Genomic DNA, 17,401 nt, shown 5'->3' on the forward strand with positions numbered 1-17,401 from the left:
TTTTGTACATGTATTTCATGTATCAGTGTCTAAAAATGAGAGGAAATTGGTAGTTTTTAAATTAGAGGATGCTAATTCATCTTGCAATTAAATTTAGAGTGCTAATTCATCTTGCAATTAATTTAGAGGATGCTGCAGATTGTGTTGTTTAACAACGTTTGATGTAGGGAATGCCAAATACAAGAAAGCACATGTAGAAATTTATAACCTATTGTGTTAATTTTTTTTTTAACACAAACATTTTGTGTTATATAGTTGCTGTCAATTAACCTATTGTGTTAATTTTTTTATAACACAAACATTTTGTGTTATATAGTTGCTGTCAATAAAGCTTTCATTCACTAAAAAAAAAAAATGTTGGATGTGATGCTAGAACATGACCCAATAATTCTAGTTTAAAGTTGTGTTTGTGTTTAAATATTTCAGTATTTATACTTGAAGAATATTGTTATCTTCTTGTAGGATCGCTAAAATGAGTCCTAATAGTCATGCTGAGAATGAAATGGTAGAAGATAGACATGCTGAGAATGAAATGGTAGAAGATAGACATGCTGAGAATGAAATGGTAGAAGATCAAAATGATTTGAAGCAACCAATTGTCCGCCTTTCTTCATTTAATGGTCCGAGGGAACCATGTCTTAGTATGGAATTTGATGAATTAGAAGATGCTCATGCATGTTATAATGCTTACGCAAGGCGAATAGGTTTTAGCATTCGAAAAAATCATTCTCGACTATCGAAAGATAAGTCATTAATTGGGATAGAATATGTTTGTTCAAGAGAAGGATTTCGTCATCAAAGTTGTCAAAAGAAAATCTATATAAATTCAGAGCCTGCCGAAACAAGGATAGGATGCAAAGCAATTATGGGTTTAAAGAAAGTGGGGTTAAAATGGACTGTATGTAAGTTCATAAGTGAACATAATCATGAGCTCCTTTCTCCTAGAAGTACAAGTTTACTTCGTGGACATAGAGTGGTAACACGTGCCCAAAAAAATCTTATAGATACTCTCAATGAGTCTGGTGTACCCCCAAGGAAGATAATGTCAGTGTTGAGTAAAGAATCAGGTGGCGACTATAATGTTGGTTGCATTTCTAAAGATGTTGAAAATTATGTGAGCAATAGAAGAAGATTTCGTTTTGAAGAGGGAGATGCACAAAAAATGTACAATTATTTTCTTGAGAGACAATCCCAAAATCCAGGTTTTGTTTACGCAATCCAAGTGGATGAAAATGGATGCATGGGCAATTGTTTTTGGGCAGATGCTAGATCACGAGCTGCATACCAATATTTTGGAGATGTTGTTACTTTTGATGCGACTTACTTGACAAATTGTTATAAGATGCCTTTTGTTCCCTTTACTGGAGTTAACCATCATCACCAATCTGTGATGTTTGGATGTGCTTTGCTTGTAAATGAAACGGCTGAATCTTATACATGGTTGTTGAAAACATGGCTTGAGGCAATGCTTGGACGTGCTCCTTCTACAATTACCACAGATGATGACAAGGCCATGGGTAAGGCAATTGCAGAGGTATTACCAAATGTCACTCATAGATTGTGTTTGTGGCATATTTTACAAAAAGTTCCAGAACATTTGGCTCATATATATAATAAATATCCGTCTTTTCAAAGAGATTTCCAGCATTGTATTCATAGCACAATCACAATTGAAGAGTTTGAGACGGAATGGAGTGAAATTGTAGGCAAGTATGAGTTGGTAGAGAATGATTGGTTGAAAAAACTCTATATGCGGCGTGAAAAGTGGGTGCCGGCTTACTTGCGAACCACATTTTGTGCTGGCATGTCTACAACTCAACGTAGTGAGAGTATGAATAAGTTTTTTAAAGATTATGTCCGTTCGAGCACAATGGTGAGTGAATTTGTCTATCACTATGAAAAAGCCTTGGATGCACGTTATTTTAAAGAGAAACAAAAAGATGTGAAGACAAAAACTTCTAGACCGATTTTAAAAACATGTTACAAGATGGAAGTAGAGGCAGCAAAGGTTTACACAAGAGAGTCTTTTTTGATGTTTCAAGAAGAGTTATTTAACAGTCAAAATTTCAAATCATCTAAACATCGGGAAGAAGGAGGGATGAAGATATATAGGGTGACTCTTCATGGGAGAGAAAGTCCATTTTATGAAGTTTCATTTGAAGTTCTTGAGAAGAAAGCTACTTGTACATGTCATAAGTTTGAATTTGTTGGAATTTTGTGTGCGCACATTCTTCAAATTTTTTTGAAAAAGTCTTTGGTGGACACTATTCCCCAACATTATGTTCTAGAGAGATGGACGATCAATGCCAAGAGTCGCATTATACATGGCATATCTAGTGATGATATACAAGTAGAAACACAAAATCCTTCCACCTTGATGAGAAATAGCTTGATGTTGCAATTTTATGAAGTTGTCGAAGTGGGGTGCCAATCAAAAAGAAAATATGAACATCTTGGCATTGGTTTACAAAAGCTTCATCACGAGCTTTTGATGATGGATGATGGCAGTGATAAAGATATAAATGATGCTAATGAAGGAAATGCCGAAGATCTTGTGTTAAACAACCAAGTACTATCAAACCTTACATTCACTTTGCAAGATCCTCTACATGTTCGATGTAAAGGAGCACCCAAATCTGTGAGACAAAAAAATCCAAAAGAAAAGCAAGCAATGACGAAAAGGACATGTTCCATTTGCAAGAAAACAAGGCATGTGAGAACTAATTGCCCTTCACATAAGCAAACAAGGTATTCTTATACATTTTTTATTTATTTACAATAATTTACATTAACATGCATTTTGATTTAATTCGTATTAAAATCTTCTTTTCTATAGGAATATTGTGAATACCAATATGAGGCCAGCTTATTTGGGGTTGATAGATGAACAAAGTTTAGTAAAGGTAAATTTTTATTATAACATATCCTCTATTAAATAAATTTTTTTCCATTACCTAATTTTTGTTATTTGTCAATAATTTACAGTGCTCTTTGCCAACTATGGAGTATCCCTCTGCAAATACATTTGCCATGTCTCAAGATCCTGTATGTTTATCTACTACAATTGATATTGGTGCAGACAACATCGACGCCTATGAAAATGCTTGAAGTTGGTAATCGTTGTGTGGTGTGGTGTTTTTTGTAAGATTGTAATGCACAATCTGTGATTGATTTTTTAGTTATGAACATTTGTTATATAAATCAATCGGCATATGAAGAAAACATATCCTATAATTAGTAATGAGGAGACTCTTTGTTACCTTTAATGATGCTCAAGCACACCTGCATTAGTTGATGGTTTAAGTTTCTCAATTGTAACTAGTTTTATTTCAAAGCATTCAATTATTATGAAAGCCTCATGAACTTTTTTTCTTTTATGCCTTTCAGGTGTTTTCTTTTTCTATCATGGAGAACAACATACAATGGAAAGTTTTGTACATGCATGTTTGGAACATCATCTTGAGGAAGGGCAAGGTGTAGCTGGGAAGGCGCTTCAATCAAATTTAGACTCCTATGGACATCCTTGAAGTTGCTAATCTTTGTGTGGTGTTGTCTTTTTTTGTAAGATTGTAATGCACAAGATATGGTTGCATGTGGCTATGTGTGATTGGTTTTTTAGTTATCAGATGCTTTTGTATATGGCTACAACTAATTAGTATTTTGGGAAGTTATTAATGCACTAAAATTGTGATTTCCAACTTTATTTGTTTATTTGTCCATGATATGAGGTTTTTTGCTGTTGATTTTGGTGGATCAACTTGTGCACTACAATCTGTAGAATCCTATTTGTTCCATTGTTACATATTTTTCTCCACGAGTCCAATTATGGTGCAATTTGCCAAATAAATCAAAATGAGTTATTGGTTGAAATTAGTGCAGCGAATAGAACTTTTGCAGGAAAAATATATGGGCAGTGGTGGGGATCAATTGGACCCCTTTTGTCATGCATGAGTGGGGTGCCTTAGTTTTCCAGGACTAATATTCGTGTAATACATGCGGGGCTGAATGTTTATCCCACCGAATCAACCATCTTTTTACTGTTGCAGTGGTTTGTAATCTGTCTACACCTACAATTACTGAGAAATGAATCATATCATACAGTGTTGCACCAATTCCTCTTTTTTGTTTCAAAAGGAAAACTTTCCATAAGAAGAAAAATTTCATGCAAAAAAGTTGTCTGAGGATACAATTGTCTTCAAAGAAATTTGAGATCTCTATCTAATATCTATTATGTACATGTGTGCCGTGACAAAGCTAATGCTGTCAACATGGAAAAAGCAAGAAGGATGGTTCTACATGCATCTTTTTGTTCACAAAACCAATCTGACTTAATTTACTGCGACACCAAACTAGTTGGTCGGATGTAATCCTAGACATGTTTAAGACCCTCGACGCTAATTTCACGTCGACTTGAGAGAATAAGAAATGGTGATCTATGCCGTCTTCTTGACACTTTTGGAACCTCTTTAACATGCAACGTCCACTCCTCAAGATCTCTCAGCTTCTTCTCTTTCTAAATTCCAAAACAATATCCATCAGAAACGACAGTTAAAAGCACAAGAAGAAAATGAGAGTTTTTCTAAATGGAAAATTAAAGAAGCTAACCTTTTGAAGATCTGCTTGAACCTCCAACAAAAGCACTGAATCTCCAGGGTCTTGGAGTTCAACCCGAGTCCTTTCCAAAGTCCTTTCCAAACGTCCTCTACAAACACCAAACATATCTGGTTAAAAGTCTAATTCAAATATGTGCTCATAAATTCTTACCAGTTAAAAAAGAGAGTAATGTTGTTCTTACCCAAATCTGGTATAGAAGGGGCTCTTAATTAGAAATTAGGCTAAAAAAAACGGTTATTAGATACTATACTCCAATAATCAATCTGCAATCCACCTTTAAATATCAAAATCAATTCCTCATCAAGCCACTCTCATATCTTCAAATTAAAAGCCAATAGAAACCTAACACAAGCACAACCCAAAATCTCTTAAAGCAACACACATACACCCACGGCCATCAATGGACCAAACTCCAATATTCAAAACACTAAACCATCATAATACCATATTCCCAAAACAAGCACAAACTCTCAATCAAAACACCCAATTGGCAATCATTATCAAAACAATATTAACCTATTCAATATATGCTCCAAATCACCACAAGATACCTACATGGCTAGGAGGAGAAAAAATCTATCTCCATCCATTCAGCCATAATACAAGAGTTCAACCAAAAACCACCTTCAAAACAATTCCAGCCAAGGATGCCCCAACAGATTCAACAACACCAAGAAAAAACCCATTAACAACCCACACGGCTAGAGCTCCCACCTTCAACAATTCACTCCAAAATATTAAACACTCATTTGGTAAGAGCTCAAAACAATCAAGAAATTAATACCAGATGAAAATCTTCCCCACACCATTTTCGGTCAAGCCAACACAACCCATAAATTTCTCCATAAAATCAACCTAGTTCAACCCACAGTCAACAACCACTCAGCCACCAAAATCAAAGCCAAAGTATCAATCAGAATTCCACATACCCAATATCATACGAAACTATACCCTAAAATCGGCCTACAACCCCATTCGGCCATCACTTACAGAAACAGGGGAAAACAACTCCAATAAACATTCTCTACCCACCAGAGCCTCCAACCCAAACCAAATCACCATCAAAATCGAACCCAAGCTGAGTCAACAACCACAAGAACAAAAGCCCCAAAATGTGGACATAAATTAAACCTAAGAAAATCGTACCAAATTAACATGATTTTTGTGGGTTATAAGTAGTGGGTACAACTAAATTGTAAAGAGAAGCTTGATACTTAACTTTTCTTGCTTCCAATAGCTTCACCATCGTCACCATTGTGCGCCGCTTCTATCTCGGCCTAGCCTCTCTCTCTCGTTCTCTTTCTGTCTCTCTTGGTGTCTCGTGTTGCAGCAAACCGAAGAGGGAAAGGGGATGACCGCTGGGTTCCTGTGACGATAGAAAAACAGGGGATATTCTGCTGGATTTTCGGTGGGTTTCCGGTGGATTTCGTGTTTTTTCCTCAGGCTGTATTGTGATATTCTGCTGTGGGGAGGGATTTTAGAAGGGCCGAAGGGAGAGTTGCGAATGGAGAAGCGAGATCCATTTTTTTATTTTGAGTCGACGTGTCCAGTTTTATTGGTGGGCAAAACTCCCAACCTTTCTGCCACGACCGGACAGAAGTTATTCCCCTAGATAAATCGTAATCCTGCTAACCAATAAAGCTCTGTCACGTCACGTTATTGTTATCTTCACCTTGCCAGCTAGCATGCACTCCTGGATGCGTCACTCCACTGTCCAAGGCAATGAATACCTCTTCAACCACTCCTCTGCCCAATGCGTCACTCCACTACTCAAGACCTGCTCCTTCGTCTTCCTTCCTCCTAGCCTTTCACATATCTCTCACTAACATAAGGCTTGTGACATTTGAGAGTGGCTAAACCATCTCCATGAACATCGGAAGTGGTTCAGTTAATCAAAAATGGAAATTTTATTTCATAAAAAAATTGAGGGGTGGTCGAATTACGAGTAATTCTACATGTATATTAAGTGTCTATCAAAAAATGAGGTGGCTTTTAAAATCATCATTTGATCAATCACACGCCCAATAGTGATTTTAAAAGCCGCCTCATTTTTTATGAACACTTGATGGACACTTAATGTACATGTAGAATTACTCTCGAATCACCCCCAATGGACATGGAGAGGTGATGGGGGGGATTCGAATTATTTCTTTCCATGTGATTGTTATTTTCTTGTTAGTCTTTGTTTCCACATAAAGGTAATAGGTCTGTGTTAGTCTTCTTCCCATAATAGTCTTTCTTTCCGTGCAAGCAAGAGTCCTACTCTACGCAGGGCCGGCTCGATATATTTTGGAGCCTTAGGCGAGAGTTTAAGTGAGGCCTTTTATTTGAATTAAATATTAATTAATTTAAAATTATACTTTTATTTAAAATTCATTCTTCTTACTTTTTGGGATGCAAAATTACTTATTAAGTTCTTCTATTCAAGTTTTTTTAACATTTCATTTTCAATTGATAATATGGCTAATCCATTTAATCTTTCTTATGCCATTGCTGATATTAGGTAGGATTTTATTAATTTTAATTTTGAAAAACTTTTTTTGGCAGAAGCAACTGTAAAATGTATTGTCAATAGGATTTTATAAGCGATACTTGCATTAGGAAAAGAATCAAGTATTTTTATATAATTGAATGTGTCAATTGGAGCATTTTCTTCTATTTGTAAAATTTATGTTAAAACTTTTAGTTTTGAAAATAAATCTAAGCCATCAATATCATAATAGATATCATGTTTTAGAAAACCTTCAAGATTAAGACCTTTTTTTTTTGGGTTGCAAACTATCATTGTCTAGTAATTTTAATTTCTTAAAATTAAATAAAAAACCAAAAATATTTTCGTATGTTTGAAATTGTTCAAACCTACTCTAAATTGAAGAAATAGCTTGATCTACTATATAAGAAGTAATCAATTCCAAAAGATTCTTTAGCAGATTGTGTTGTATCGTCATTGGCAATCTCATCAAATTGTTTTACGAATTATACGTTTTTCATGAAATACATGTTCTATTTCCATTTTAGTTGCAATCTCTTTAGATGAAATCATAGTAGATGAAAATCTGTTTTCTTTTAAAATAAGAAATAAGACCTTTTAATTGATCTATAGCAACATCAATATGTTTGTCTTTTGATTGTAAATTTTTACTAACAGTATTAACGACAAATAATATATCATACCAAATAGTCATGCTTAATAAGAATTCAAAACTTTAATTCTCATTGGTTGCTAAACAATTAACTTCACTTTTTTTGTTTTAGAATCTTCACTTGCTTTTGCTAATTGCAACAAAGCATCTCTAATTTGCGAGGTTTGAAATTTTATGGCTTTAACACTTTCAATCCTAGTTTCCCAACGTGCTTGTGAGAGAGGCTTAAGAGTTAAGCCCGAAAATTAATCTAGTAAAATTTTCCATAGTTTTGTAGATGAAGAAAACAAAGAACGAATATATATCGCTTAACACATGGCGTGAAAAACGCTTTAGGATTAATATTAAGAAGTCTTTTTTGCACCCATCGTTCTTTTCCTTTCATATTAGACCCATTATCGTATCCTTGACCTCGGATATCATTAGTATCGAGTTCAAGATTTTTAATTACGTTTATAGTTTCATTAAAAATACATTTTCCAGTAGTATCATCTACTTTTATAAATTCTATAAAATGTTCATCTATTTTGATTGTATTTGTTGAAATATCAACACATCTTAGTATGAGAGATATTTGTTCTTGATGACTTGCATCAGGGGTACAATCAAGCATAATTGAAAACTATTTTGCATCTTTAATTTTTTTAATAATATTATTTTTAATTTCAGTTGCTAACAAATGTATCAATTCATTTTGTACATTATGTCCAAAATAATGATTATGATTTCACCATCTTTAATATGCAGAATATGTTCTTGCATTACTGGATCAAATTCTGCTATCATTTCAATTAGACTTAAAAAATTTCCATTATTTTTCTTGGTAAATCTTTTCATTATTTCCTCAAAATGCCAAATTATTTTTACTAAGATTCTTTATTACAACAATAATTCTTAATAATACTTTTTTCCAATGATCTTTCTCTTTGTTAATTTGTTTTTGGACATTTTTATCAATTGTTTTATTTTTTTGACAATCTCATTTCTAAATCAACCCAAGCATTCATGTTAGTAATATGTTTATTGGTTGTTTCATGGCTTTTAAGCTTAGCACTAAGATTTTTCTAGTCATTAATATTTTTATTTTCTTCTAAATTTTCCTAAACTTCTTCATCAAGAATTGTTGAATTACTTAATTGAACATCAATATCATTATTTTCGATGTCATCTCTAACTCTTTTTCATGAATTTCTAGTTCATTTATGGGTTTTTCAACTAATAATAATTTATATTTTGTTTATTGCTAATAACAAATTTTTTTGAAGATCCTTTTTGAGATTCAATTAAATTTTTCTCCCATTTTTTTTTTTTTTTCCATATCCAAAAGCATATTTTCTAGTAGACATCTATAACTAAAAGTGTTTACAAATTAAATAAACACGATTTATATATTATGACTAGAATAAAATAAATTTAAAAAATAGAAAGATAAAACCTAATTTGTCAAAGGTTGAATTCTCTTTAATTTTTCTGATAGGATTATCTAACACTTTTAACCTGCACAAGGAAAGACAAACTAGTGTAAGAATATTTCATAAAATCGAATAAAAAAATTAATGCTGTTAATTGATTGAGTTTTGGTAACTAACTTTTTGTTCTTTTGTTTGTTTGTTTTGTTTTTGTTTTTGTTTTTGTTTTTTGTTTATTTATTTATTTTTTTATGACCGATTAGATATGGAATGATTTTAAGGAATTCAATAGTAAGTTATTGAGAAATAATGAAAATGGAGACTAAGAGAAAAACTTAAATTCAAATAAGACTTGAATAGGAAAATTGAGATAAAAAACGGAAACTTATAAAGAGTATTTTGAAATGGAAACTTGTAGTCTTTCCATCTTCTTAGGATTTTTTTTTCACTTTTTTTTTTTTTTTTTTGATTATTTAAAAGTTGGAGCCTTCAATTTTGAGTGTTGGCCTTCAATTTAGAGACTTTGCCGTTGGTAGTTAAGGCCTTCATGACTTTTGAGACTTTCCATATCTTCTTAGCATTTTTTTTTTTTCATTATATTTTGTCTTTGAATGTTGACCTTCAATTTAGAGACTTTGCTGTTGGTAATTAATTAGGTCTTCATGACTTTTGAGACTTTCCATATCTTCTTAACATTTTTTTTTTTTTTTTTAAAAAAAATTTTAAAGCCTTTCTTAATTTTATTTTTACCATTATTTTGGGCCTTATTAAAGAGTATTGATGGTTATTAAGGCCTTAATTTTTTTTTTAGAAATAAATCTCTATTAATATTTTTTTAATTAAGAGCCTTATTAAATTGGGGGCCTTAGGCGGCCGCCTAAGGCTCCAGCCGGCCTTAACTCTACGTAATCTAGTAATCTCTTGGAATAAAGTTTGGTAGAGAAGAATTAATCAAAATCAGCTTGATTGTGAGGTCTAGGTTCCCTCTAAAAACTTAAATTATTTTGTTACGAACTTAGGTTCGTAACAACTTGGTATCAAAGCCAGCAATAGCTTTACCATCTTCCGATTTTGAAGAAAGGCTTTGAATGTTTAACTTGTGCCTTTTGATTTGGACAAATCATTCAAGATTTTTTATTTTTATTTTTATTATTATTTTTTAATCTTTTGATTTATTACGGAATGATAAACGCTTAGCAAATTCAAGTTAGATGTTGATATAACATGTGGAAACATAACTTAACCAAAAAGCTAAATCCTTTGGATTTTTCAAGCTTTAGCAAGTGTCACATGCCACCAGCAAGAACCTAGTGGGGTCCAATGCTTAGTGAACAATAGGATTGACTCTTTTCCATTATAAAAGCCATAGACATGCATGCCAATTCATCGCACGCTTAACACTAATTCTATTGAACAACCTTTTCATGTGTCTTTTCCAGGATTATTCATATGGGCTTTATGAGTTTGTCCAAACCATTCACCCCATTCCCACTCCGACTATTAAAATGAATAAAAAAAGAAGAAGTCTAATTCCAAATTGAGGAGAGATGAACATTGGCATCTATATAATACACTACCCTAATCCAAAAAAATTACTATAAATATTACCCTTTGATCATATGCATAGAATAACATCTGGGCTTCATTGTATCCTTCGAAGTGCTTTGTCAAATCCGTCAAACACATAAATAGGAGGATAAAATAAGTTCTAAAGATGTATAGCCTTGGAAGTGTAGTTTCTCATTTCCTGCATTAATTGATAATTTTCCAACAATCGTGCTTGCATATTTTTCAGAATCTTTGATCTTTTGGTAACATATTTTCAGACATGGTTTTGGCTTTTGAACAAATAGATATGTCACTCAGGAAAGATGATCATGATTTTGCTCTTTGAAATGTAAATAGTGCTCCCACTGATCTGCAGAAAACGACAATAAATGAACCTTCTCCCAAAAAAACATCCCAAGACAATCTGGCGCCATTCTCAATATACACCTCTCAATTAATTCCTCATGTCCCAATCACATGCACGATTGCAATATGCCACCAAATATGCATTTGTGATCATGATAGGCCGACTATGCAACTGTTAGAAGAAACTTTCAAATGGAGCAATAAGAATCTTTTTAAATTATTTGTCTAAATTTAATAAAATTTAGGTCGGTGGTTATAAAATATCATTTATAAGACCTATGTAATCAAATAAATGGGTTGTCAGGTAAATTATATAAATGGTCTCTCACAACCACCTTCTTAATATTTTTCAAATTTATACAAATAATTTGAGAGAACCCTAATCTTCAAAAGGAGATGTATGGACAGATACAACTCTGCTTTTGACCTTGTTACTTGTTGCGAAATCATTTTGGTATTCACCCTTGCTGCTGCTGACAAGAGAAAATTGTGGGTTGCTGACACAAGTTCAATTCAAAATGAGATATTATCTTTTGTCACCCCAAGGCCTAAGACACAACTCTTGACCACATTGTCCATGTGGCAAGGTGGTTTCCTAGCTAGTTTTAGGGTTTTTTATTTTTTCTTTCTAAAAAAGAAAATAAAAATAAAAGGAAAAGTAAAAGTTGCCACATAGGTAAAGGTGATTATGAGTTATATCTTGAGGTGGCAATGTATCACATCTCCTTAGTTAATTTAGATATTTGTCTTATCTTTTTTTCTTTTTAAAAAAAAAATTAACTATTGAATTTATAAAACCTACACGTACGTGTTAGTCTTGTAAATTAAATATTGATTTTCAAAATGAAACAATAGGAGAATAAAAAAATTATTTTTCATTCAAAATTATATCAATTATTGAGCAGCAATATCTTTTGAGTTGACCGTACGGAGTGCTTATATGTCACCACTACAATACAAGAACGCTTAGTGCTTTCTTTCTGAGACCATTTTCAATTGTTTTAATCATTTGTACCACTTTCTTGACATGCCAAACTTTACGTGCAAAAGGCATGATTGCTCATTCAATTGTTGTCTATTGTAACCCACCATGCACTAAAAGAGAATTTTAGAAAAAATACAATTAACTATTAGTTGGAGGATTGTCCAATGATATTGTATTGCTGTCTCCGGCATGGAGGCTCGTTACGTTGCGGCTTGAGAAGCCGCAAATATAATCTCATTAGGAAGAGTGTCTCTCGGGGAGATGAAGTTGTGGCAATGATACAATCGGCTGAAAATCTAGCTGGCATTTTCATTAAGACCTTGCTTCAGAAAACTTGTGAAGTCTCACTTAGAGGGAATGGGTGTTAGATGTATGCCAAATTGGATTTAAGGGCAATTGAGAGATTGTTAGGGTTCATGCGCTAAAACTCAATTTCTATTGTATGACATTTTGATTTATTAAATAAAATTGTTTATTTTTTGAATTATATGAGAATATTGGGCATATTATTTATATGTATGTATGTATGTATGTATGTATGTATATATGTATTTCTTAAGTTATATTGAATATGGTTTAAGGGTGTTCATGAGAATATCACATATAAGATTTTAAACCATAAACCTTGTAACTTATAGAATATTGTTTATAGTTAGTAATGGAATTGTGCATTCCATTCGATAAGACTATAACATATCAATCATGATGATCTATCTTGATCATATAAAGTGGAGACTTCTGATTTATATGTTGTTGTGATTATAATACACTGAACAAACCGCGTGAGTTGTTATTCTATTATAACTACCGTCAAGATGAATAACTTGAACTTACAACTATTTATAGCATTGACTCTCAATCCTGAGATGAATGTGAACTCAAATGTGAAGCAGACGTCACTTTGATACATTTAATGTTGAAAATTATTTCATAAAAATTTAAGTTTCCCTCCAATTTGAATATTTCAACTTTCCCACTATTATTTCAATTAATATTTATCCCACATTGAAAAGCTATGAGTTTTTTTGCGTGGTTTATAAGCATTTATCTTGCGCTTATATTAAATTGGATTTTGAGTACACACATCCTAGTTGTGTCACCCAGTGCAAAGCACTGGTCGTCACATGCACGCACGCGTGTTGCTTTGACGCTTTAGACTTACTTCGCACTTGCGCATTGTCGCACACGAGCATATTATTTATGTGTATATTTTTCTGATGTGTGCAACTGCTATTCTAACAGTCATATTTTTGAATATTTAACTATTTTATCAACCGTCGGAAATTACATTTTCTAACTTCTTTTTTAACAGTCAAAAACTGTTTTTTTAGCAGTTAGAAACTATAATAAACTGCTATAAATTGCTTCTATAATTTATAAAATATTTTTTTCCCTGTGTATTTTGGTGATCTTTTTCTTTCTCTTCTTGTTCTCTGCGTAGGCTTTGGGTTGAGTTAACTGCTGCTTCCTGGATTGAACTGACCCACCCCTTTTCACTTTTCACATTTCCTGCGAATGTAAGGACATTTCAGGAACCCAGGGACGGAGGGAGGCCCCTCCCCCAAGTTTCCTAAAAAAAAAAAAAAATGGGAAAAATACACATATCCCCCTCAAACTACTACTCAATTGTTAATGTACCCCCCAAACTACCAATTGTGTCAATTACCCCCCTCAAACTACCAAAAAATGTCAATGTCCCCCTTAATACCAACAAAAAGACAAAAATAACCCTAAATTTTTTTGAATAAGGCAAAAATATCCTTATAAATTCGAAAAAAAAAAAAACTAAAACTAAAAATAAAAACTAAAAAATTATTTTTTTAAAAAACAAATTAAATAAAAAACGAAAAAGAAAGTTTTTTTTTTTTTTTTTTTTTTTTTTTTTAAAAAAAACAAACGAAAAAATAACTGAAAAATATAAAAACAATTTTTTAAAAAAAAAATAAAAAACAAACGAAAAAGAAAAAGGAAAAACTAGTTTTTTTATTAAATTAAAAAAACAAAAAAGAATGATTTTTTTTTTTTTTTTAAAAAAAACAAACGAAAAAATAACTGCAACTTACAAAAATAATTTGTTTTAACAAAAAAAAAGGAAAAAAAAAAAGCCAGTTTTTAATTTTTAATTTTTTTTTGTATAATTTTTTGTTATTTTATATTTTTTAAAATATTTTTTTAGTTTTTATTTTATTTTAATAATTTTATGAAGGGTATTTTTGTCATTAGGGGGACATTGACAGTTTTTGGTAGTTTAGGAGGGGACATTGACACAATTGGTAGTTTGGGGGGGACATTGACAATGAGGTAGTAGTTTGAGGGGATTATGTGTACTTTTCCCAAAAAAAATTAAGAGGTGGGAAAAAAAAAATAATCTAAAAAATTAAAAAAATATAAGGTAAAAATAAAAATTTAGCTTACTTGGCCCCTACCAAAAATTTTTTTTGGGCCATTGGCCCCTGCCCATAAGACGTTCTGGCTCCGTCCCTGCAGGAACCATATTTGTTTCATTAAAATGTGTGCCATCAGTAAAGTTGCATCTATTGTGGGATTGAGGGAATAGCATTTACAATCTTTTTTGTGGAGTCCTTGGTGCTTGAGAAACTGCCCCTTAGCATGTAGTACAGGATGGCCTAAAGTCCCTAGTTATTTCATTAAAGTTGCTTACAAATCCCCTCTCCTGTCCTCTCCCATTTTGTCCTCCCAACCTGATTAAAAAAAAAAAAAAAAACCAAGATAAATACTATTAAGCCTGCCAGTTATTTCTGTGGTTGTCTACATGATCGAAAATCGGGATTTCCTATTGTGGATTTGTGAACAAAGACTAGCATTTTCCGCACTCAGATTTTCTGTTAGTTACATATTTGTGGCTCATTAGAATTGAACTCACATGATTTTTAATATTGTGTCAGGTCATTACAAGCATTATCTAATCCAATATAGGGTTGCTGTGACCAATTTGCTTGACAAGGCAGGTTCAGTTTTTTCCCAAAAAATTTGACTACTTTGAGAAAGAAGTAGCATGAAGGGCATGCATGATGAGATATCTGAGCCAATCTGTGACCTCCAGAAAGCAGCAGTTAACTCAAACCAGAGCCTATGAAGAGTCGCATAACGAATTTCTTATTCAGAGTAGTCTTCAGAATTTACAATCTGCACATTACATTTCGGGTAGTATTGTATCTTGAGGATATAATTGTTGTAATCCTTTTTGCAAAACTTTTGTATAAGTGGGAGACAATATTTGTCTAAGAGAGATTAGTATTCACCTTATTGTCCAAGAGTTTTTCATAAAGTTTTTTATTTTGCTTTCATTAATTTCTGTAGTTCCACATCTTTATTTCCAACAATTCTTAAACAAATATTGTGCATTTTTCAATGGCACATTCAAATATGAATTATGTTATTACTTCTTTGAATGTGATGCCACAAGGCCTTTCCAAACTGGATCGTTTTGATGGCAACAACTACAAACACTGGAAGGAGAAAGTGGAGTTTCTGCTTACGACACTAAAGGTTCGTTATGTGCTTGACACACCCTGTCCCATTGTGCCTAATAAAGGAGTCACTGATGAACAAACTGATGTAAAGTTCAAATGGGAGGAAGACAACTACACATGCCATGGGAATATTTTCAACACCCTCACTGATCCTCTGTTCGACATGTATGCACCAAAGAAGTATGCAAGGGAGATCTGGGAGGCGATGGAGAACAAATGCAAGATTGAAGATTCTGGAAATACAAGCTACCTGGTAAGTAATTATTTTGATTTTAAAATGGTGGACAATAAGCCTTTTCTGAATCAGGTTTATGAGATTCAACTTATTGTCCAACAACTTAATTTTGAAGGCATTCCAATTGATGAAAAACTTCAAGTGGGTGCTATTATTGCCAAACTTCCACCAACTTGGAAGGACTACCGTAAGTCACTGAAGAGGAAAGGTGATGATCTGACTCTAGAAGGTCTTCAGATACAACTTCGAACTGAAGAAGAGTCAAGGCTTTGAGACAAATTCGAAGAAAAGGCTGAAATGAACAAATCTACCCATGTTGTTGAAATAGATAACAAAAAAGGAAAAAATCTCAAATATGAAGTTGGTGGTCCTAGCAAAACTGGTCCAAAGAAAAAGAACTACTTCAAGAAGAAGGTGATTAGTCATTATTGCAAGAAGTCTGGGCACTTCATCAAGGACTGTAGAGTTCTGAAGAAGAAAGAACAAGCCAACAATGTTGAAGAAAACATTGTTGTTGTTATTTCTGAAGTGAATATGGTAGTCAACGCATCTGGTTGGTGGGCCGACACTGGTGCAATTCGTCACATTTGTGGAGAAAAGAATCTCTTCCAAACATATGAGGAAGTTGGTGACGAGATTGAACTATACATGGGAAATTCAACTACCACCAAAGTAGTTTGGAAAGGCAAGGTGGAGTTGAAGTTTACTTTTGGCAAAGTAGTTACTCTAATTGATGTATTTTATGCACTAAAAATTCGAAAGAATCTGGTTTCTGGCGGTCTTTTGTCCAAACATGACTATAAGCTTGTATTTGAGTCAGACAAATTTGACTTGACCAAAAATAGCATGTTTATAGGCAAAGGCTATGTTGAAAATGGAATGTTTAAACTTAATTTAATAAAGGAGAACGCTTCAATTTATATTGTTGACTCTTTTTTATTATGGCATGCTAGATTAGGTCATGTGAATTATGATTCTATTAATCGCATGGGTAAATTAGGCTTGTTGCCTTCTAATTTGCATGATGATAGAAACAAATGTGAAACTTGTGTTAAAACAAAATTAACTAGAAAACCGTTTCTAAGTTTTAATAGATCTTCTTCGAGTTTACTTGAATTCATTCTGATGTATGTGATTTAAGTGGTAAAATAACAAGAGGTGGTAAAAGATATTTTATTACTTTTATAGATGAATTGTCTAAATATGCATATCTCTTTTTACTTAGAACAAAAGATGAAGCTTTAGATAAATTTAAAATTTTTAAAGCAGAAGTTGAAAATTTACTTAATTGCAAGATTAAATCATTTAGAAGTGGTAGAAGTGGAGAATATTTTAATAATAAATTTTGTTAGGATAGTTTCCGGCACGGTGTGAATTTCACGTTCTTCGATGTTCTTCATGCTTCCCAAGAATACTGCAAAACATCTAAAATTAAGAGACCCTTCCGGGGGTTTCGCTCTGATGCCTAAATTAGCTTTTGAGAGAAAAGTATGCTCAATGCATAAAATAATCAGTCTGCCATTTATGCATGGGGTATGGGCCTATTTATAGGCAAAAAGGTAAAGGTCAACCTGAATTAGGTTTCCTGTTCCTTCTTGGCTTAGGAG

At 32.8% G+C, this 17,401-nt stretch overlaps 1 protein-coding gene across 1 annotated transcript; it reads left to right on the forward strand.

Moving 5' to 3' along the window:
* The first annotated feature begins 472 nt into the window (after positions 1 to 472).
* Positions 473 to 3,108, forward strand: LOC133871580 (protein FAR1-RELATED SEQUENCE 5-like). Its single transcript, XM_062309009.1, has 3 exons — positions 473 to 2,748; positions 2,837 to 2,903; positions 2,986 to 3,108. Exons 1-3 carry the CDS (start codon positions 473 to 475, stop codon positions 3,106 to 3,108), a joined length of 2,466 nt encoding a protein of 821 aa, XP_062164993.1.
* Positions 3,109 to 17,401: the final 14,293 nt, after the last annotated feature.

This window comes from Alnus glutinosa, chromosome 6 (genome assembly GCF_958979055.1).
Source record: "Alnus glutinosa chromosome 6, dhAlnGlut1.1, whole genome shotgun sequence".
NCBI classification, from domain to species: Eukaryota; Viridiplantae; Streptophyta; class Magnoliopsida; order Fagales; family Betulaceae; genus Alnus; species Alnus glutinosa.